The sequence below is a fragment of the Onychostoma macrolepis genome, chromosome 24 (genome assembly GCF_012432095.1).
Source record: "Onychostoma macrolepis isolate SWU-2019 chromosome 24, ASM1243209v1, whole genome shotgun sequence".
Taxonomy (NCBI): Eukaryota; Metazoa; Chordata; class Actinopteri; order Cypriniformes; family Cyprinidae; genus Onychostoma; species Onychostoma macrolepis.
The window spans coordinates 7,388,599-7,403,762 of NC_081178.1; the positions used below are offsets into that span (position 1 = coordinate 7,388,599).

Below are 15,164 nucleotides of genomic sequence, written 5' to 3' on the forward strand. Positions count from 1 at the left end.
TGACATCAGACCAACTCGCAATGACATTTCTGCCAATAACTCCCATATCAGACCAAGTTCACTTCCTATCCATGCATCCACAACATATTTACTCAAGCCCAGAGTGCTTACGGTTTCCATCGAGAAGATTTTCTTGGCAAGGTGGAGATGATCTCCTTCTGGCTCCTGTTTCTAAAGCTCACGGTAGGTACTGGGACACGCTGGTACCTCTGTCTGCCTTCAATGCAAATGTTATTGTCACTGAATAATTTATGGAATACAGATTGTCATGACACAAATGCTGAGATGGAGAGGGTGCGAGCGTGTTGAAGTTTTCTCACAAGCTGAGCTGCTAGAGGAGGAGTCGGGTAGGGGGGTGTTGCCATGGTAGTCAACACTTTACCGCTTGTCATTTTCATGAGGCTTTGTGCCTTTGTGTAGCTTGATTGGGGTGAAATGGGCAGGCGCTGAAGTGGATGGTAATTTCACATAATTTTGACTGTTTTTAGTGGTCGCATTAGCATGCCGCTTGAGTTTTGAATGATTGTGGAGACTTTCATGCAGTGGTGGTAATTATACCAAACAGGGATCAAGGAAAAGCTAGACAGTGAAAGAATTTCAAGCCATTTCAAGTGATGCAAACAGCTTATGAAATCTGTGAATGGTGCTGTCAATTTGTGCATTTTGATTTCAGCACAACTTCGATATTGTACCGAAATCACGTTATGCTCAGCATGAAAGTGTATAATTGTGGTTTTGATGTTCTGAGGAAAAAAAATCCCCTTTCTAATCCCCATGGCAGCTGATTTCGTCTGTCAGAAAGAGTTTGAGCGTTAGATCACACATCACTTTGGCACTCGGCAGTTGGTACGAATGAGATCAGAAAAATCCATGTAAACAAACCACGCTGCCATGATCAAACGCTCTGCAGAGGCACATCAACAAGACAAGACAAATAACGACGTGCAATGTGTGATTGATAGTTAATTCTCTCATAATATCCCCTCTCAATATGTATAGAAATATGAAAATTAAATTTAAAAAAACCTGTGGTCAATGAGGATGTTCAGTCAGAGGATTTCGCCCTCAAGGGATTTTCTTTCTCTTCCTTTCCTGGTCTGATCCAGAGCCTATGCTGATTAACTGCGGGACAAAAGTTTCATGCATGAGGAGAAGAGCCAATTCTGCAGTCTTATATAATGAATCTACTTATTTCGGCCTACTAAAACCCACTTTTGTGAAAAAAAAAAAAAAATCACTGCAATAGTAAACAATTACTTCCACTTTATACACTGGAATAATCGCATATAGGGCATAAATGTTGCATATTTTACATAAGGAAGCTAAGGTGAATTTCAAATGCCTGTTGTTAAAAATAGCTTTCATGCTATGTGTTAAACAGATGTAAAAAGGTGCGATTTGGCAGAGTCAGTTCAAAAGGTAAGAATTTCTATGCAGAATGAAACTAACACTTAACTAACCTGGTTTTTGAAGTGCTGTGCAATTACAAACAACATGGTGCCTTCTTTCAACACCTGAGCCTCAAGATTACGGAAAAAACATAGGTGTTGCTTGACGTGTTCACTCACCTTTTTCATCTTAGTTCCCATTAGAATTTGTGATTATGTGATCTAATTTCTACTTTAATGGAAAAAAAAGGATCTATTATTTCACTCAGAATACTCCTTACCGTTTTTTTGTTGTTGTTGTTTTTTTATCAAATAGACTGTTACAACTGCTATTCTGCATCTGTTCTAATTCAGAACAGGTTCCGTCTGAATAAAAAAGAGACCGAATTATTTTCATAATGTTCAGTTTTGTTAACGGTCATGGCGTATGAATCGCGTATCTTCCGTTGATGCGGGCGGAGGAAGGTAACTTTAGGCCTACTAAAAGTGTCTCATTCAAAGCCTGCGTCCCAATGTGCATACTATCCATCCTAAATTCTATGTGATATTAGTAGTTTTCGATACTATTTAGGGTAGATAGGGTGGATAGTATTGCTTTCAGCCCAGTTTTTTGTAAGTGCGTCCTTAAAGTCCGGGTGAACCGGAAGTTGCTGCCGACTTTATTTCAGTGTAGTGACGTATTTCCAGCAGAAACGGAATATTGAATAGAGGGCAGGGTTTTATTTTAGCGCTCCTCAGAAACCTAACGGTCGGAGGGGTGTGTTTAAGGATGTTCTGCCCAAGCCTTCAAACTGACTCATTAAAAAAGGAACGCCATTCCAGAGCGGAAGTAAATGTTCAGATTTTGATTAAGACAAACAATTTTTTTCAGCGGATTAACTTGCACGAATTAATTGTTAACATCAAGACTAGCAATGTGCGATAGTAAAGTAAATAAAGTCCATTTTGATTTCATGCCGACTTTAGATATTGAGCCAAAGATGCCCATTATTTTTCAGTGCGAATCATAAAAGTTCTCGAGCAAATGACCCTCATGAACATGTTCTTTTTAGTGAATCACAAAAAGCTCGACATATGAAGCCTGAATGCAAAAGATAATGCTAAAATAATGATTCTATAACAATGATTCTTTTGGTGAATCAAAACCAGTGAATTGACTAGTGAAGCCCGATCCGATCCCTCAGGAAGTGACTCTTAGTTCGTTTTTTTATCAAGTAGGGCCTATATATCATTGCAGCCCGGAGACCTCCAACTGGGAGGGACTTATGCCACAAATACGTTGGGACAGCTCCAAGTGGGAGGGTAGGTTTAGGGTTGGGTTTGGTGTAGGGCATATTAACAAGGCCCAACCCATTTGGAGCTGACCCGCCCATTTGGAGCTGGCTCTGACCTCCGTTTATACCTATCTCTTTTTTATTGATAAAGAAAAACTTATGAATCAGTTGGAGCAGGATCAAGCTCACATATTTCCGCAATTCGTTCATTTCGTTATTTCGACTCAATTAACCAATTGATACGTGTTGTAGGCCTACTGTAAGGCTTGTGAGACCTAACATTGTTGTTCATATGACAATGTGGCACACTTTTTGTGCATTCTTATTTAAAATTAACAACAGAATTGCATTTGTTCCTCAAATTGTTAATGGAACCATTAAAGAACAGAAAATTACTCAACATAAAATGCAATCAATTGTGCCACCATTTCTAAATATTTAGTGGTTTTAATTTATTTGTAAAAGTTATCCATCAAGCAGGTTTTAAACTCAAAACCCCTTGCAAGGAATATTACTTTAAACCACATCAGCTATAGCTCAGGTAACCCCTTAAGACTGAAAACCTAGCCCTGAAATAAGCCCTGAAAAACTTTCTGGGAAATTTTGCATTACGTAAGAACTACTTAACATGAGTGGGTGCAAATTAGCTTTGATATGCTTTGAATGTTTTGGTGATTAGGGAAATGAGATTTCTCTTGCTGCTTTTGAATTTCTTTGTTGTCTTTTTCTCTTGAAGGGAGCTACAACTGAGCCTGAAGAGGTGGATAGACTGGAAGAGATTGCAGGTTGTTCTCATCCTGAGAATCCAGAGCATACAGAGCTGAAGTCCCTGTCTGAGCCTGTAACCATGGAGACAAGTGAAAACTCCGGCACGGCAAACATAATTGACTGTGAAATGGAAGTCCTGGAGACTGAGTTACCTGAGAGCAAGGACACAGGAAACAAAGATGAACAAGTCTGTTATGATGCTGACATTTTAGAGTCCATTAGTACAAAAGTTATGGATGACATTTTAGCAGGCTTACCTCCTACAGAGACCAAGGCTGATGATCTGGAAGATGTTTGCAGTGCGAAAGAGGCGCTTGTCTTGGAGGATACTCAAGAAGAACTTTATCGCAATGAATCAATTACCTCTTCAATATCCGACACTCCGTCAAGTGCTGAGAGCGTGTATGAAAATGATGTTACGCATAAGAGGCAAGATTCAGTAAGACAGGAACCAATGGAGAACATAGCACCCCAACCAGATGAGGTTGACGATGGAGATATGTTAGACCAATTGGGTATAGACTCACAGGAAGCCATCTTAGAAAGTTTTGGATGTGAAGATCCAGAAGAAACCATCCTTGAGCACTACATCCGAGAGGAAGTTCTGTCAGACGTCTCCACAGAGTCTTGCCATGACCCAGACGAGCTAGAAGAGTGTCTTCGGGTCGAAATAGCTGCTGCTTCATCAGACAGCGAAACCGATGATAAATGGAGGAACATCTTCTCTTCCTCCATAAATAAGGAAGATGATGATTCCTACCTTGACAGTCTTGAGCTGAGTGCACAAGAACTCTTTATTCAAAAACCTACAGTTCAGAATACTGAGGACATTTCAAAGGAAACTGAAGAGCTGGAGACTCCGGTGGGAGAAGTACTAGAACAACCGGAAAATGAGCCAGTTGACCAACAGCAAGAGATATCTTACAATCCTTCCACACTCTTCCACGGGTTGTCCAAGATTTCTGAAGACGACGAGGAGCTTGGACGAGGCTCAGCAACCCACAAGAGCAATTCATTTGATTCCGTCAAATCCGATTCCAGCAAAAAGGTGCCGAAAGATTATTGTGTGATTCAGGAAATGAAAAGTGAGAACGTCAGCACGGAACATGTGGATTTCAAAGTTGCTCGCCAACAGTGGCTAGAGATCGAAGAGCAAACTAAAAACTTGACACACCAAGCAAGCACACCAACAACTCGATCTGGCACCTGCCAAGGTAGTCACAGTTTCATGTATACACCTGTCCGCAACATCGAAAGGCCGAAGAGGGATCTTGAGAGCTTGTCGCTTGTAGAGGATTACGCACACACCCAGTTCAGCCCTTGCTCTGAGGATTCAGGTCTGGACGACTCTAGTTACAGATCACCGTTTGATGACCCAGAGACCCCAATTGAGAAGGAGATTCGCCTAACCTTGGAGCGTGAGGAGAACCTGAGGCGTGAGAGGGGAATGTCAAAATCATACTCCAGTGACTGTGTACAGATAAGGGCAAGATCTACCAACTTGAACCCTGGAAAACTATGCCAAGAAGTCGATGAGAAAAGGAAGATGTTAGAAGAGCAGGAAGATGATGATGGAAGTATATCTCTCAGTAACAAGACGCCTTCTTTCATCATTACCTCCTCACCAACCAAGAGCGCACAGATACAAGACATGGCCGCCAACAACATTATCATTCTCGAGCCAGAGCCTTTCCCTCCAAGTCCAAGGCATGGAAAGATGGTGTCCTCCAAATCTGCTGACTGGAGACCTGAAGATACCCCTAATGTCATCATTTTGGAGACATCGAACCTCATCATTCGAAGTGCATCTGAGTTCAACTTGAATTCTGCCTCTGAGGAATCCCAAGAGAAGATGTTCCTCAACAACCCATTTTTCAAGCTGCGGTCCAGGAGTTCGATATCTCTAGTTGATGAGGAGATTAAGATGGTGAAGCAGCGAGAGGAGGAACTCAGGCGTCAAAGAGCCAGTGTTTACTCGAAGGATCACTTCCTGATGTCTCCAAACCGTTTGGACAGCTCATTGTTTACAGGTACTTCATGCCAAGAGAGAATTTTTCATTCCGTTGATCTGAAGTAATGACTACATCAGTGAGACGGCAAACACATGCATGTCATTGTCAGAAAAGATCTGTTCATTCTTGGTTGTCAATTTCATTTCAGATGACGTGCCAATTAAATGTAAATCATCTCCTTCATCTCCAATGAAAACATGCAGAATGGATCGTTCAGCTTTGTCATGTGATCATCGAGTGAGTATATGTAAATATACACGCAGTGTCAAAGCAAAAGTTGGATGTCATATCGGCTACATGGAATTAAAATGATCTATAACTTAAATATATTAGGTTGCCCAAAGGTCGTAGAATTTTTTTCAAAGAAAAAAATAGAAATTAAATCACTTTTATTGTTCTCTCACTAGTTTCCTGAACCCTACACTGGAGGCCGACGTAAAAGTGCCATGGCTCTGCGCTGGGAGGCAGGGGAGTTTGCGAACAATGAGTAGAAATGGACACTGACGTCAATTTGCAGCTGTTTTACGTAAGCGAATTTTCAATGCTCAAACTCGTCTGTTTATTGTGACAGCATATACACCTGCTACTGCTGCTTGTGTGACTTTGTTAATGATCCAGAAAAAATCTGCATATGCCGAGATGCCTAAATGTTATTTGAATGTACCGTTTCATGCATATTTGTGATTCCTCTTTAATGAGGTATCTGGAGAGACTTATAAACCATATTTTTAGTGTTTTGTCTACAAAGTTGAGGAGAATATGTATTGTATATTCATATTGTATTTTCTTGTAAGGCAATGTTTGTATATCCCTAAATTATATGAAAATACGAAGCAGTATTACAGGGGTTTAGGATACAATTTAAGTGAAAATGTATACAAAATGGATGTATTTTGTTAAATATCACTGAAAAGAGTTCAATTTGGTATCTTTTGTCGAAGGGACATTGTTTTTTAAAATAATTAATCTGAATTTGATTGCTCTAATATATAATATTCTGCATCCAGATTACATTTCAATACTTCAGTTACACTCAGTATGAAAACCGTGAATCTATTAAGTTATTAATATTAATCTTAGAAAATAATCTATTATTTAAAAATGACCTGTTGCTTTGTTGTCTACAGATAATGTGCATATTTATGTCAAACCGCCATGCTTATAAAACAGTATTGCTTGCTAACCTTTGAATCCATGTCAGTCTCAAGAAAATACTTGCTTTGCATACCGTTTGAACAATTGTGTTCAAAACACGAATTCAAAAATAAATGTCAATTAAAGGCAATTGTCTATTTATACTAAAACAGTTAATTATGTTGACGAGCAACCACACCATATTGTCTTTGTATTAACATAACACCTCACAGAACAAAACAAAACTTCTTCTCACACAGAAATTACATTACCGCACACACAGATAAATGGCATAATATTCAATCTTCATGAATTAAATCACCAAAACATCTTTTAAAATAGACAGCCAGCAGCACAGGTACACGTGAACCTAAAGGACTAAAATAACATAGACACATATTAATACATAATTTATACACATATTCTAAAAGATAAAGCTAGTAATCGTTTAATTTTTATGAAGTTTATTTAAAAATAATCTTTGATCTGTTACAGAGTAAAAACCTCAAATAAATGGTCCACTTCATCCAAACTACATTCAGTCTGTACAGAACGGACACATCGCTAATAATATTTACATTTCAGGCGACAGCAACGGCCTTTAAATGCACAAATCAATATTAGGCACTAGAATCAAGAATAAATTAAAACATGATTTTATATTTAGAAAAAAACATACACCGTGTCAAGACCAGTCCAGCATAATTACTTGATCTGAAAACTGTTAATTTAATGCGGCCACCCAATATCACACAAAGGAAATATGTGACCCTGGACCACAAAACCAGTCTTAAGTCGCTGGGGTATATTTGTAGCAATAGCCAAAAATACATTGTATGGGTCAAAATTATCCATTTTTCTTTTATGCCAAAAATCATTAGGATATTAAGTAAAGATCATGTTCCATGAAGATATTTTGTCAATTTCTTACCGTAAATGTATCAAAACTTAATTTTTGATTAGTAATATGCATTGCTAAGAACTTCATTTGGACAACTTTAAAGGCGATTTTCTCAATATTTAGATTTTTTTGCACCCTCAGATTCCAGATTTTCAAATAGTTGTATCTCGGCCAAATATTGTCTGATCCTAAAAAACCATACATCAATGGAAAGCTTATTTATTCAGCTTGACACAAAAATTGACACTTAAGACTGGTTTTGTCGTTCAGGGTCACATATGTTCTTCCGGTTTAAAAAAGACTTAAAAAAGCAGACCAGGAAGAGACATTTAAATAACAGGCAGAAGTTGTTCTTTACAACAAATAATTTTATAGTTAAGCCATATTGTACATATAATAAAAAATAAATTACAAAAAAGTGCTAAAATATACTAAATTGATTTATACCTCAGCAGAAAAGAAATTTTATTTCAAATCAGACAAATTCTTCATTCTAATAATCACTGTAAATTGACAAGTTGCCTGTCATAATTAAATCATACTCTATATTTTCTTTGGTATGTTTTAAAATAGGCACAATTAGTGAAAGTCCCAAAGACTTAATGTGTAAACGACTGCTGAAAGTGTGTCATACTGCACTGATGGTCCAAAGGAGAACAGTTAGAAATCCCAGATTTCCACAAAGATAAATAGCCAGAACTATGTTTTTAAAACAAGATTCCTGGAAGAAGAAAAAAAGCAACATATCAGGATATATCATCAATGAAATGCATGTTTTTTATGAGGAAGTAAACATAAACTCAACTCACCACACCAGAAGTCTCATTCTCATCAGAAACAAACACAATCTCCTCTGTGTCATCAGAATTAATATGTTCAGTGTAGATTTTGACATTTTTAAAATATTTACCTGAAAAACGCACACAAATAAGAATAAGAATAAAGCATCAACGAATAACCTGTCTATTTTCCTAGTATAAAAACATATTGTTTTTCTCTGAAAGTTTGTGGCATTTCAAACTGATTTTGCATTCAACCCAACATTTCAATTACTACTGCAGTATAAAACCTTTTACAATTGAATGGATTCATACAGAACAAATTATTTCCTGCATAGGCGCAAAGAAACACTACACGTATAAAAAATAACTGCTCTGAAAGGAATACAGAACGCAAACATATGAGGGCAGGTTACTGACCTATAGGTAAAAATCCCCTTCGATGGACTTCCAGAACCAAATCTGCCAGCACAAACCACACCACAGTGGCTGCCAGGACCCCTGTGGACCACGGAGCAGGCAGGAGCAGAGCTTGCTGATGGATCCCGAGGAAGATGGTGACAACTAAATCATGAAAACACACAGCTTGGTTATGACAGTGTTTAATAACACATACTGCTAATACTTCAGGTCCCCCTGAACTAATATTAAAAATAGACATAAAAAACAGGACTAGCCTCCATAAGAGTAAACTATAAAATATTATATATGATATGCAATCAGCTACCAAAAAACCACACAATTTTATTCAGACAAAACTCAATTTTATTGAATGTACAAAGCTGATTTCTGCAGTCAGCATTGTTGTTAATATGGATCTGAGCCACATAATTACCCATTCGAGACTATTCACAGCATTGTTTCTTACCAGCCACGACTTGAGCGGCTGTTCCTGTTCCAAAATGCATCCAGTTGAAGATATATCTCCTGGGAGCAGGTTATACAGAAAAGACATTTAAAAACATGACTTAAGAATTAATATTAATATAACAATGATCTACACAGCAGTTTTCTAAAATAGTATAGACAACACACAACAAATTCAGACGCTCTGTCTGTATACTGGAATTGCATACTGTCCTACAAATGTTTTGCAGTATGTACTGTATCAGAGGATTTGTACATGTTCAAATCTCATACTATCATACAACTCATACTATTTTTGCAGTATGCATACTGTGTGTTCAACATTTGTGTATGTTCAGTATATCATAATTCTCATACTATTTCTCACACACTATATATAGAAAACCCAGATGATCACTACATTTGCCAGTGAATGTGCGGCACACAATTAAACCAGATTGAGACATTTTATCCAATTTGACAACAATATGGCAACATAGCAATGTATTGTGACAATCTAGATTAAACTATGGCAAAAACATATTTGATACATAATATACTAAATATATACTGAAAAATATATTAGAGAATAATATGCAGTACACAGTAAATAGTGCATTGTATACTAGTAGTTCATTCTGGGCATTTCTTTTCTGGCTGTATTGTGCTGTACTGTCACCAAGATTTACCTTGAGGCGTCTGGTGCAGGTCTGAAAAGTGCCATGACAGGTTGGACGACAGCAAGTACCATAACAGCACAGCCCAAATAGGGGTGTATGCCTGCCCGCTGTGGATAATACAATACAGAATAGAATCCACTGTAAACATGAAGCTAATATTGTCATGAAGCAAACTTTGATTCAACAAACTTCATGAAGCAATGAGTAACGACAGGAAACTTTTCAAAGGCTGATGGATATTATTTTGTGTGGGGGTGGGTTTGGCGTGGAACAGGGGGCCCTCTGCTGGTCATACACAGAAAGTGACAGAAGCTCTGACAGATACTTGGCAAGAGGGATGTCACAGATGCCCCTGTTGAGTCACAAATGTGTCCCTCATGCTCAGCCTTACGGATGGATACACGTGTCGGCTTGAGGCTGAAATAAACCAGCACTTGCAGACTTAATAAGACACTCGATCAACACAGTGCTTGATTAATCCCTAAAGAAAAGTGGGTATGCTTTTCAGAAACGGGCCAAAAAGATGCCACATGATGGGTCGCTTCTCATGACCATGGGATATTCATTCGCTCGCTTTTTTATTCTGAGCAGACAGCATGTGGGTCTGACACATTGGCAGTGCTGTTGAACAGTCAGAGGTGTGTGATGAAGGGGGTGAAAATATGACACACTGTTAAAGCATGAGTATTACTCACAGGCAGACATTTATATGTGTGTGTGTGTGTGTTACCTTGCTCCAGCCTCCTCTGTACATAAAAGGCAAAACAAAGCCGACCAAGGTGAGCAGAACTGTGAGGGCCATTAGCATTCGATGTAACTGTGGAAACAAAAAGCCTTGATGATTCACATTTGAAAACTAATGAAATCCTCATTGTATCAAACAAGCTCCTACCTGAAACCAGACCTTCTGCCCAAAGATATTCCTTTCGGGCCAATCGGGTTTGAAGTATCGTGCCATGATGACACCAGCACTGACTGTCGATGTCCAGGCGATCAGCATGAAAGCCCCTATAGATACAAACAGACTGAGTCTCAGAACAGTCTACGGAAACCAAATGTTATCTATAAACCTTTAGATTTTAGTAAATGTTGCCACATGGGTGTTACTATGTGATTAAAAGGGTGTTTGCTAGGATGATGTTTCCTGCCAAGATCCCAAACCAGTTTTATTTTAGTATTATACTATTATAATCCAAAACAACTATTTTGAATTAGCTTTTAATTTTATATTTTCATTTATTTTATAACATTTTTTAAATGGAACTATTTTGTAACATGCACTCAAAACAGTGTTATTTTAGTGTTATTGATCTACTATCATTAAATAATTATCATTACTATTACTTAACGTTTTAGCTTTTATTTTTATATTTTCAGTTTTGATTTTAATTTTAGTTTAATTTCTGTTATGTGATTTTGTAATTTTTTTTTTTTTTTTAGTGTTCATTTTTATTTCAGTTTTAGTTTAGTAATTTTCAACATCCTCAACATAAACTTATTTTAATTTCAGTTAGTTGCCAAGTCAACATTTCTATTTTTCATGTAAGTTTTTTTCTAAGTTTCATTTGAGTAATTAAATTTTTTCATAAAATATTTATTCTTAATTTTATTTCAGCTGTGTTTCAATTAACAATTCTTATAGATTCTTGTAACGATCCAAATAAATGACTCCTTATAGTTTTGGTTAAAAATAACAACTCAGGCCCAAAAATGTCCAACCCCACAGTATTCTTCAGTATAAATGTCAATGTAAATTTAGAGGATTTCACCGAATAGCATATTATAAATCACATTCAGTATAAAGAGTTTTATTATTTGGCCTCACCATGATATTTCATGAGCAGGGGCGATCGAGAACCAGTTAGATCCTCAGGAGATCCCGTTATGGCTGTCTGATAGGTTGAAATCAGAGGCTGGCGGTCATGTCGATGGGTTTGCCCTGGAGAAAGAGAGAGTGAGTCTTTTGATACTACTTCCAATGAAAACAAACAACAACAAAGAATCAAAAAAGCAATATCTCACCATCTTCAGCTCGACCATGAGCCATAAAGAGGTAGTACATCTGGTCCAGATTGAACCTATTCAGATTCTCAGGTGGGAGGATTATGTCTCTGTGGAAGCTACACTGAACCACTCCATCTGACAGCCTCCATGCTGTGTCTTTCAGAATGTTCTAGAAATTAATATCAGCACAGAATTCAAAGTAAATTTATATTAATAATGCCTTGGGTTTTGTATGAACTGTTTTAGATTCCAAAACCATTCTTTCTTTCTTCAACTGAACCAAAAAAAAGTGCAAAAGTAAAAGGGTACCAGTCTAATCTTAAAAATTGATAGAAAAGCAATACAGCTTATTTTCCAAGTGTTCTAAAGCCATAGCTTTGTGTGAGAAGCAGCAGTACATTTATTTATTTCGTTATTAATCAAAAATGTTGCTTGTCAATAATTATTTTCACTGTTTGAAAAAGAACAGCATGCACATTCTGCTAAACATCTTTTGTGTTACTAAGTCATGTGGATTTCGAATGACATTAGGTTGAGTTATTTAACTTTAAACCACTGTGCTGTTTGTTAGACATTTTCACTGTTCAATCAATGCAATTATACCTGTGAAGAGTGTTCTGGGTGAGTCCTTCCAGAAACATATGCAGCCTTGATTTCAACTCTGTCTGTGTCTCTAATACACAAGTAGACATCATCTTTCCCCTGAAATGCACAACACATTTGCGATTATTTATGCCAAGACATACCATTATGTCATTCAAAGGCATAATAATAATAATATTTTGTTGTGTGTTTGTCATTTTTATTTTTGTTTATTCTTGAAAAAAAGTCTATAACATAATTAAGAAGTATAAAGTTTGTTATTTTAGTACTAATTTAAAAAAATATATATTTTATTGTATTTCGGTTAATTGTATTCTATTATATTCATAAAAGAACATAGTGCTTGTCATGTTACAAAAGGTCATAATAATATATGTTATACAATAAGTTGTGAAATAAGAAATTATTATAAGCATCTGTGTATTTTACCATCCATTTGTCCTGTGATAAGGCAAAGGACACGTAACCCTCTGCAGGTCCACTGAGCTCAAACATCACGCTATTTGTCAATGCCCTAAAGGACAGGAAGTGACACGCCGTGTCATTTTGTGGGTCACAGCCCTCTGGATCTCTCAGACAGGACTTCCTGCTTCCACAGCCCTCAGACGTGAACTGAAGAGGAGATGAGAATATTAATATTTATTAGTATTATTTAGATATTCCAATCATGACAGTGTAAACTGCCACTCCAGTAACTCGAGCATTGTTTGACTCACCGAATGTGACAGTATTGAGGAAGTTGTAGTTTGGGACACCACGGGACCTGGACTCTTCACCCAGTATTCTTTATAGCCTTGGGCAACAGTTACCCTGAAAGCAAAGAAAAAAAGTACATCAAGTTTCACAACTAACAAGGTGGGTAAAAACAGCATTTGAATACTTACAGAAACTGCACACTGGACGGAGAGTCAGATGGTGCAACCCAGATCACCTGGACCTCAGTCTTATGGGATTCATCGGTATGACTCACAGCAGAGCCCTGTGCATATTGAAAATTGTGTTTATCTGATGAAAAAGGGTTTTCATACCATTTCCTATTTTATTTTGAAATATTCAATTTAATTGAGTTAATAACAAATCCTAGAAATATATACTCAATGAGTATATTCTTAATGAGTGAGTCATTCATTCAGTGTTGTAGTAAATATTTTGTGCTCAATAAAAGGATGCTACAATCACTGACCTCTTTACTATCGCACGTAAGAAGCTGAGATGTGTTAGGATTGATTAACTTAAATGATCCAACATTTTCAGTGAGATTCCCAGCATTTCTTGCTTCTATGAGGAATCCTTTGAAGTAATGTTTGCCCTCTAAAGACGCCATTGATAATGTCACTGTAAATATGAACAACAGATGATCCAGTATTCAATATATATTTGCAATATTTTAAAAGCCTTAACATATAACAAGTATCAAAATATTGCTACAGTATTCCTACCTTTGATTTCTTCTCCAGGGCTGAATTGGGATTTGTCTGCTATGATTTTAAATGGTGGATGTTTGGTGCTGGGATCATGGCCATGTTGGGGTGTCATGTCCCCACAAGCCACTTCAACTTTTCCATTACTGTAGCAAATGACTGTCTCTGAACATACTGAGAGCAGCAGCAATACAATCCACATTTTTATGAGAACCTGTAATGAATCAATATTAACTGCAAAAGTATTGGTAATTTGAAAAGCAATCAATATGTTGCTGAAACAGGTGGTAGTAACATGGTACATCTCCATAAAAACCATAGTACTACCATGGTGCTTCATTGAGTTAGCAGCAGAATATATAGAACTTAACTTCATGTCAATAATTCATTGATGAAAATACATACAGTCAACTGTGTGTTACTATTTTTTTAAATGCTTGTTGTCCAATTATCTTTTTCTGTGAAACCTGCAAATAAAGATAAGGAGGGGGCTGCAACTGTTACTGACTCCAGCACAGTACTAGAAGACTGACGAGTTTCTACACTCAAAGTTACTGATCTGATCTATATAAAAATTAATGCAAAAATAATGATGCCACAAATTCAAGTTGAAGTTCTGATGATTGGTATGTAAAGTGAGATATATGGGTCAAGGTCATGTTTCTGTCTCTTGTGTTAGACATAAACTGATACAGATAGATAAGAATAAAAGTGTTAATGGAAGCAAAGTGGGGGAAATTTGACCTCCTCCATAAAAAACAAGCATCAACTGTACACAAATAGCAGCGACTTTCACCCTTACACTGATACTGTAGCAGCAGCTACTTCCTAGTTGTGAAGACGTCTGCGCATGTGTAAAAAAAAAATAAGCAGACCAAACAGACAGACAAGCACAGTAAACTGCTGACGGAAGTATAAAATAATACATATGCTTACCTCCATTCATCTAAAATAAATTACCATCGCACGTTACAGAAAACCAAAACACACAGTTGTACTTGAGTTGCATGGCACGCGGTACGATACGGGCGGTCTCTTTGCAGAGCGGCGTGTGATTGGTTGAATGCCTTGCGCAAAGATTTTCCCACAGACGTGTGGGTGGGGCTAAAACGAATGACAAATGATACTAACTGGATACAACCTAACTAGCTCCACTAGAAATTCAGCTTTCATTACCAAATATATGCATAGTAAGAGTGAAAAGTAATAATAATAAACGCCCCTAGTCCAAAAGCATTTGAGGAACGGAAGTAGAAGTTTGGGGCGTTTATTATCATTATTGATTTTTTTATTTATTTTTTATTAAGTTGGCTTGAAAAAGCCAACTTACTGATCTACTATATAAACTTATTAT

The 15,164-nt window shown here is 37.1% G+C and overlaps 2 protein-coding genes across 7 annotated transcripts in view; one reads left to right on the forward strand and one right to left on the reverse strand.

Moving 5' to 3' along the window:
• palmdb (palmdelphin b) overlaps window positions 1-6,623 on the forward strand; it is a 43,319-nt gene extending 36,696 nt beyond the window's left edge. For all 4 annotated transcript variants that reach the window (XM_058765279.1, XM_058765278.1, XM_058765281.1 and 1 more), the window contains 3 exons: window positions 3,399-5,460; window positions 5,591-5,679; window positions 5,850-6,623. In XM_058765279.1, the coding sequence (XP_058621262.1) occupies window positions 3,399-5,460; window positions 5,591-5,679; window positions 5,850-5,933 (2,235 nt within the window). In that variant the 3' untranslated portion in view covers window positions 5,934-6,623. The remainder of the gene's footprint in view (window positions 1-3,398; window positions 5,461-5,590; window positions 5,680-5,849) is intronic.
• A 400-nt stretch (window positions 6,624-7,023) lies between these two features.
• frrs1b (ferric-chelate reductase 1b) lies at window positions 7,024-14,876 on the reverse strand. 3 transcript variants are annotated; one of them, XM_058765286.1, is made up of 16 exons: window positions 14,747-14,876; window positions 13,829-14,024; window positions 13,573-13,724; window positions 13,274-13,368; window positions 13,106-13,199; window positions 12,819-13,001; window positions 12,390-12,488; window positions 11,805-11,955; window positions 11,608-11,721; window positions 10,675-10,790; window positions 10,513-10,599; window positions 9,792-9,889; window positions 9,125-9,183; window positions 8,677-8,820; window positions 8,287-8,387; window positions 7,024-8,198 (listed from the first exon to the last, which is right to left on the reverse strand). In XM_058765286.1, exons 1-16 carry the CDS (start codon window positions 14,750-14,752, stop codon window positions 8,106-8,108), a joined length of 1,788 nt encoding a protein of 595 aa, XP_058621269.1. In that variant the 5' UTR covers window positions 14,753-14,876; the 3' UTR covers window positions 7,024-8,105. The 3 variants fall into 3 exon arrangements, with proteins under 3 accessions (XP_058621269.1, XP_058621268.1, XP_058621267.1); XM_058765285.1 differs by having other exon boundaries at window positions 13,829-14,044; window positions 14,747-14,836; XM_058765284.1 differs by lacking the exon at window positions 14,747-14,876 and having other exon boundaries at window positions 13,829-14,736.
• Window positions 14,877-15,164: the final 288 nt, after the last annotated feature.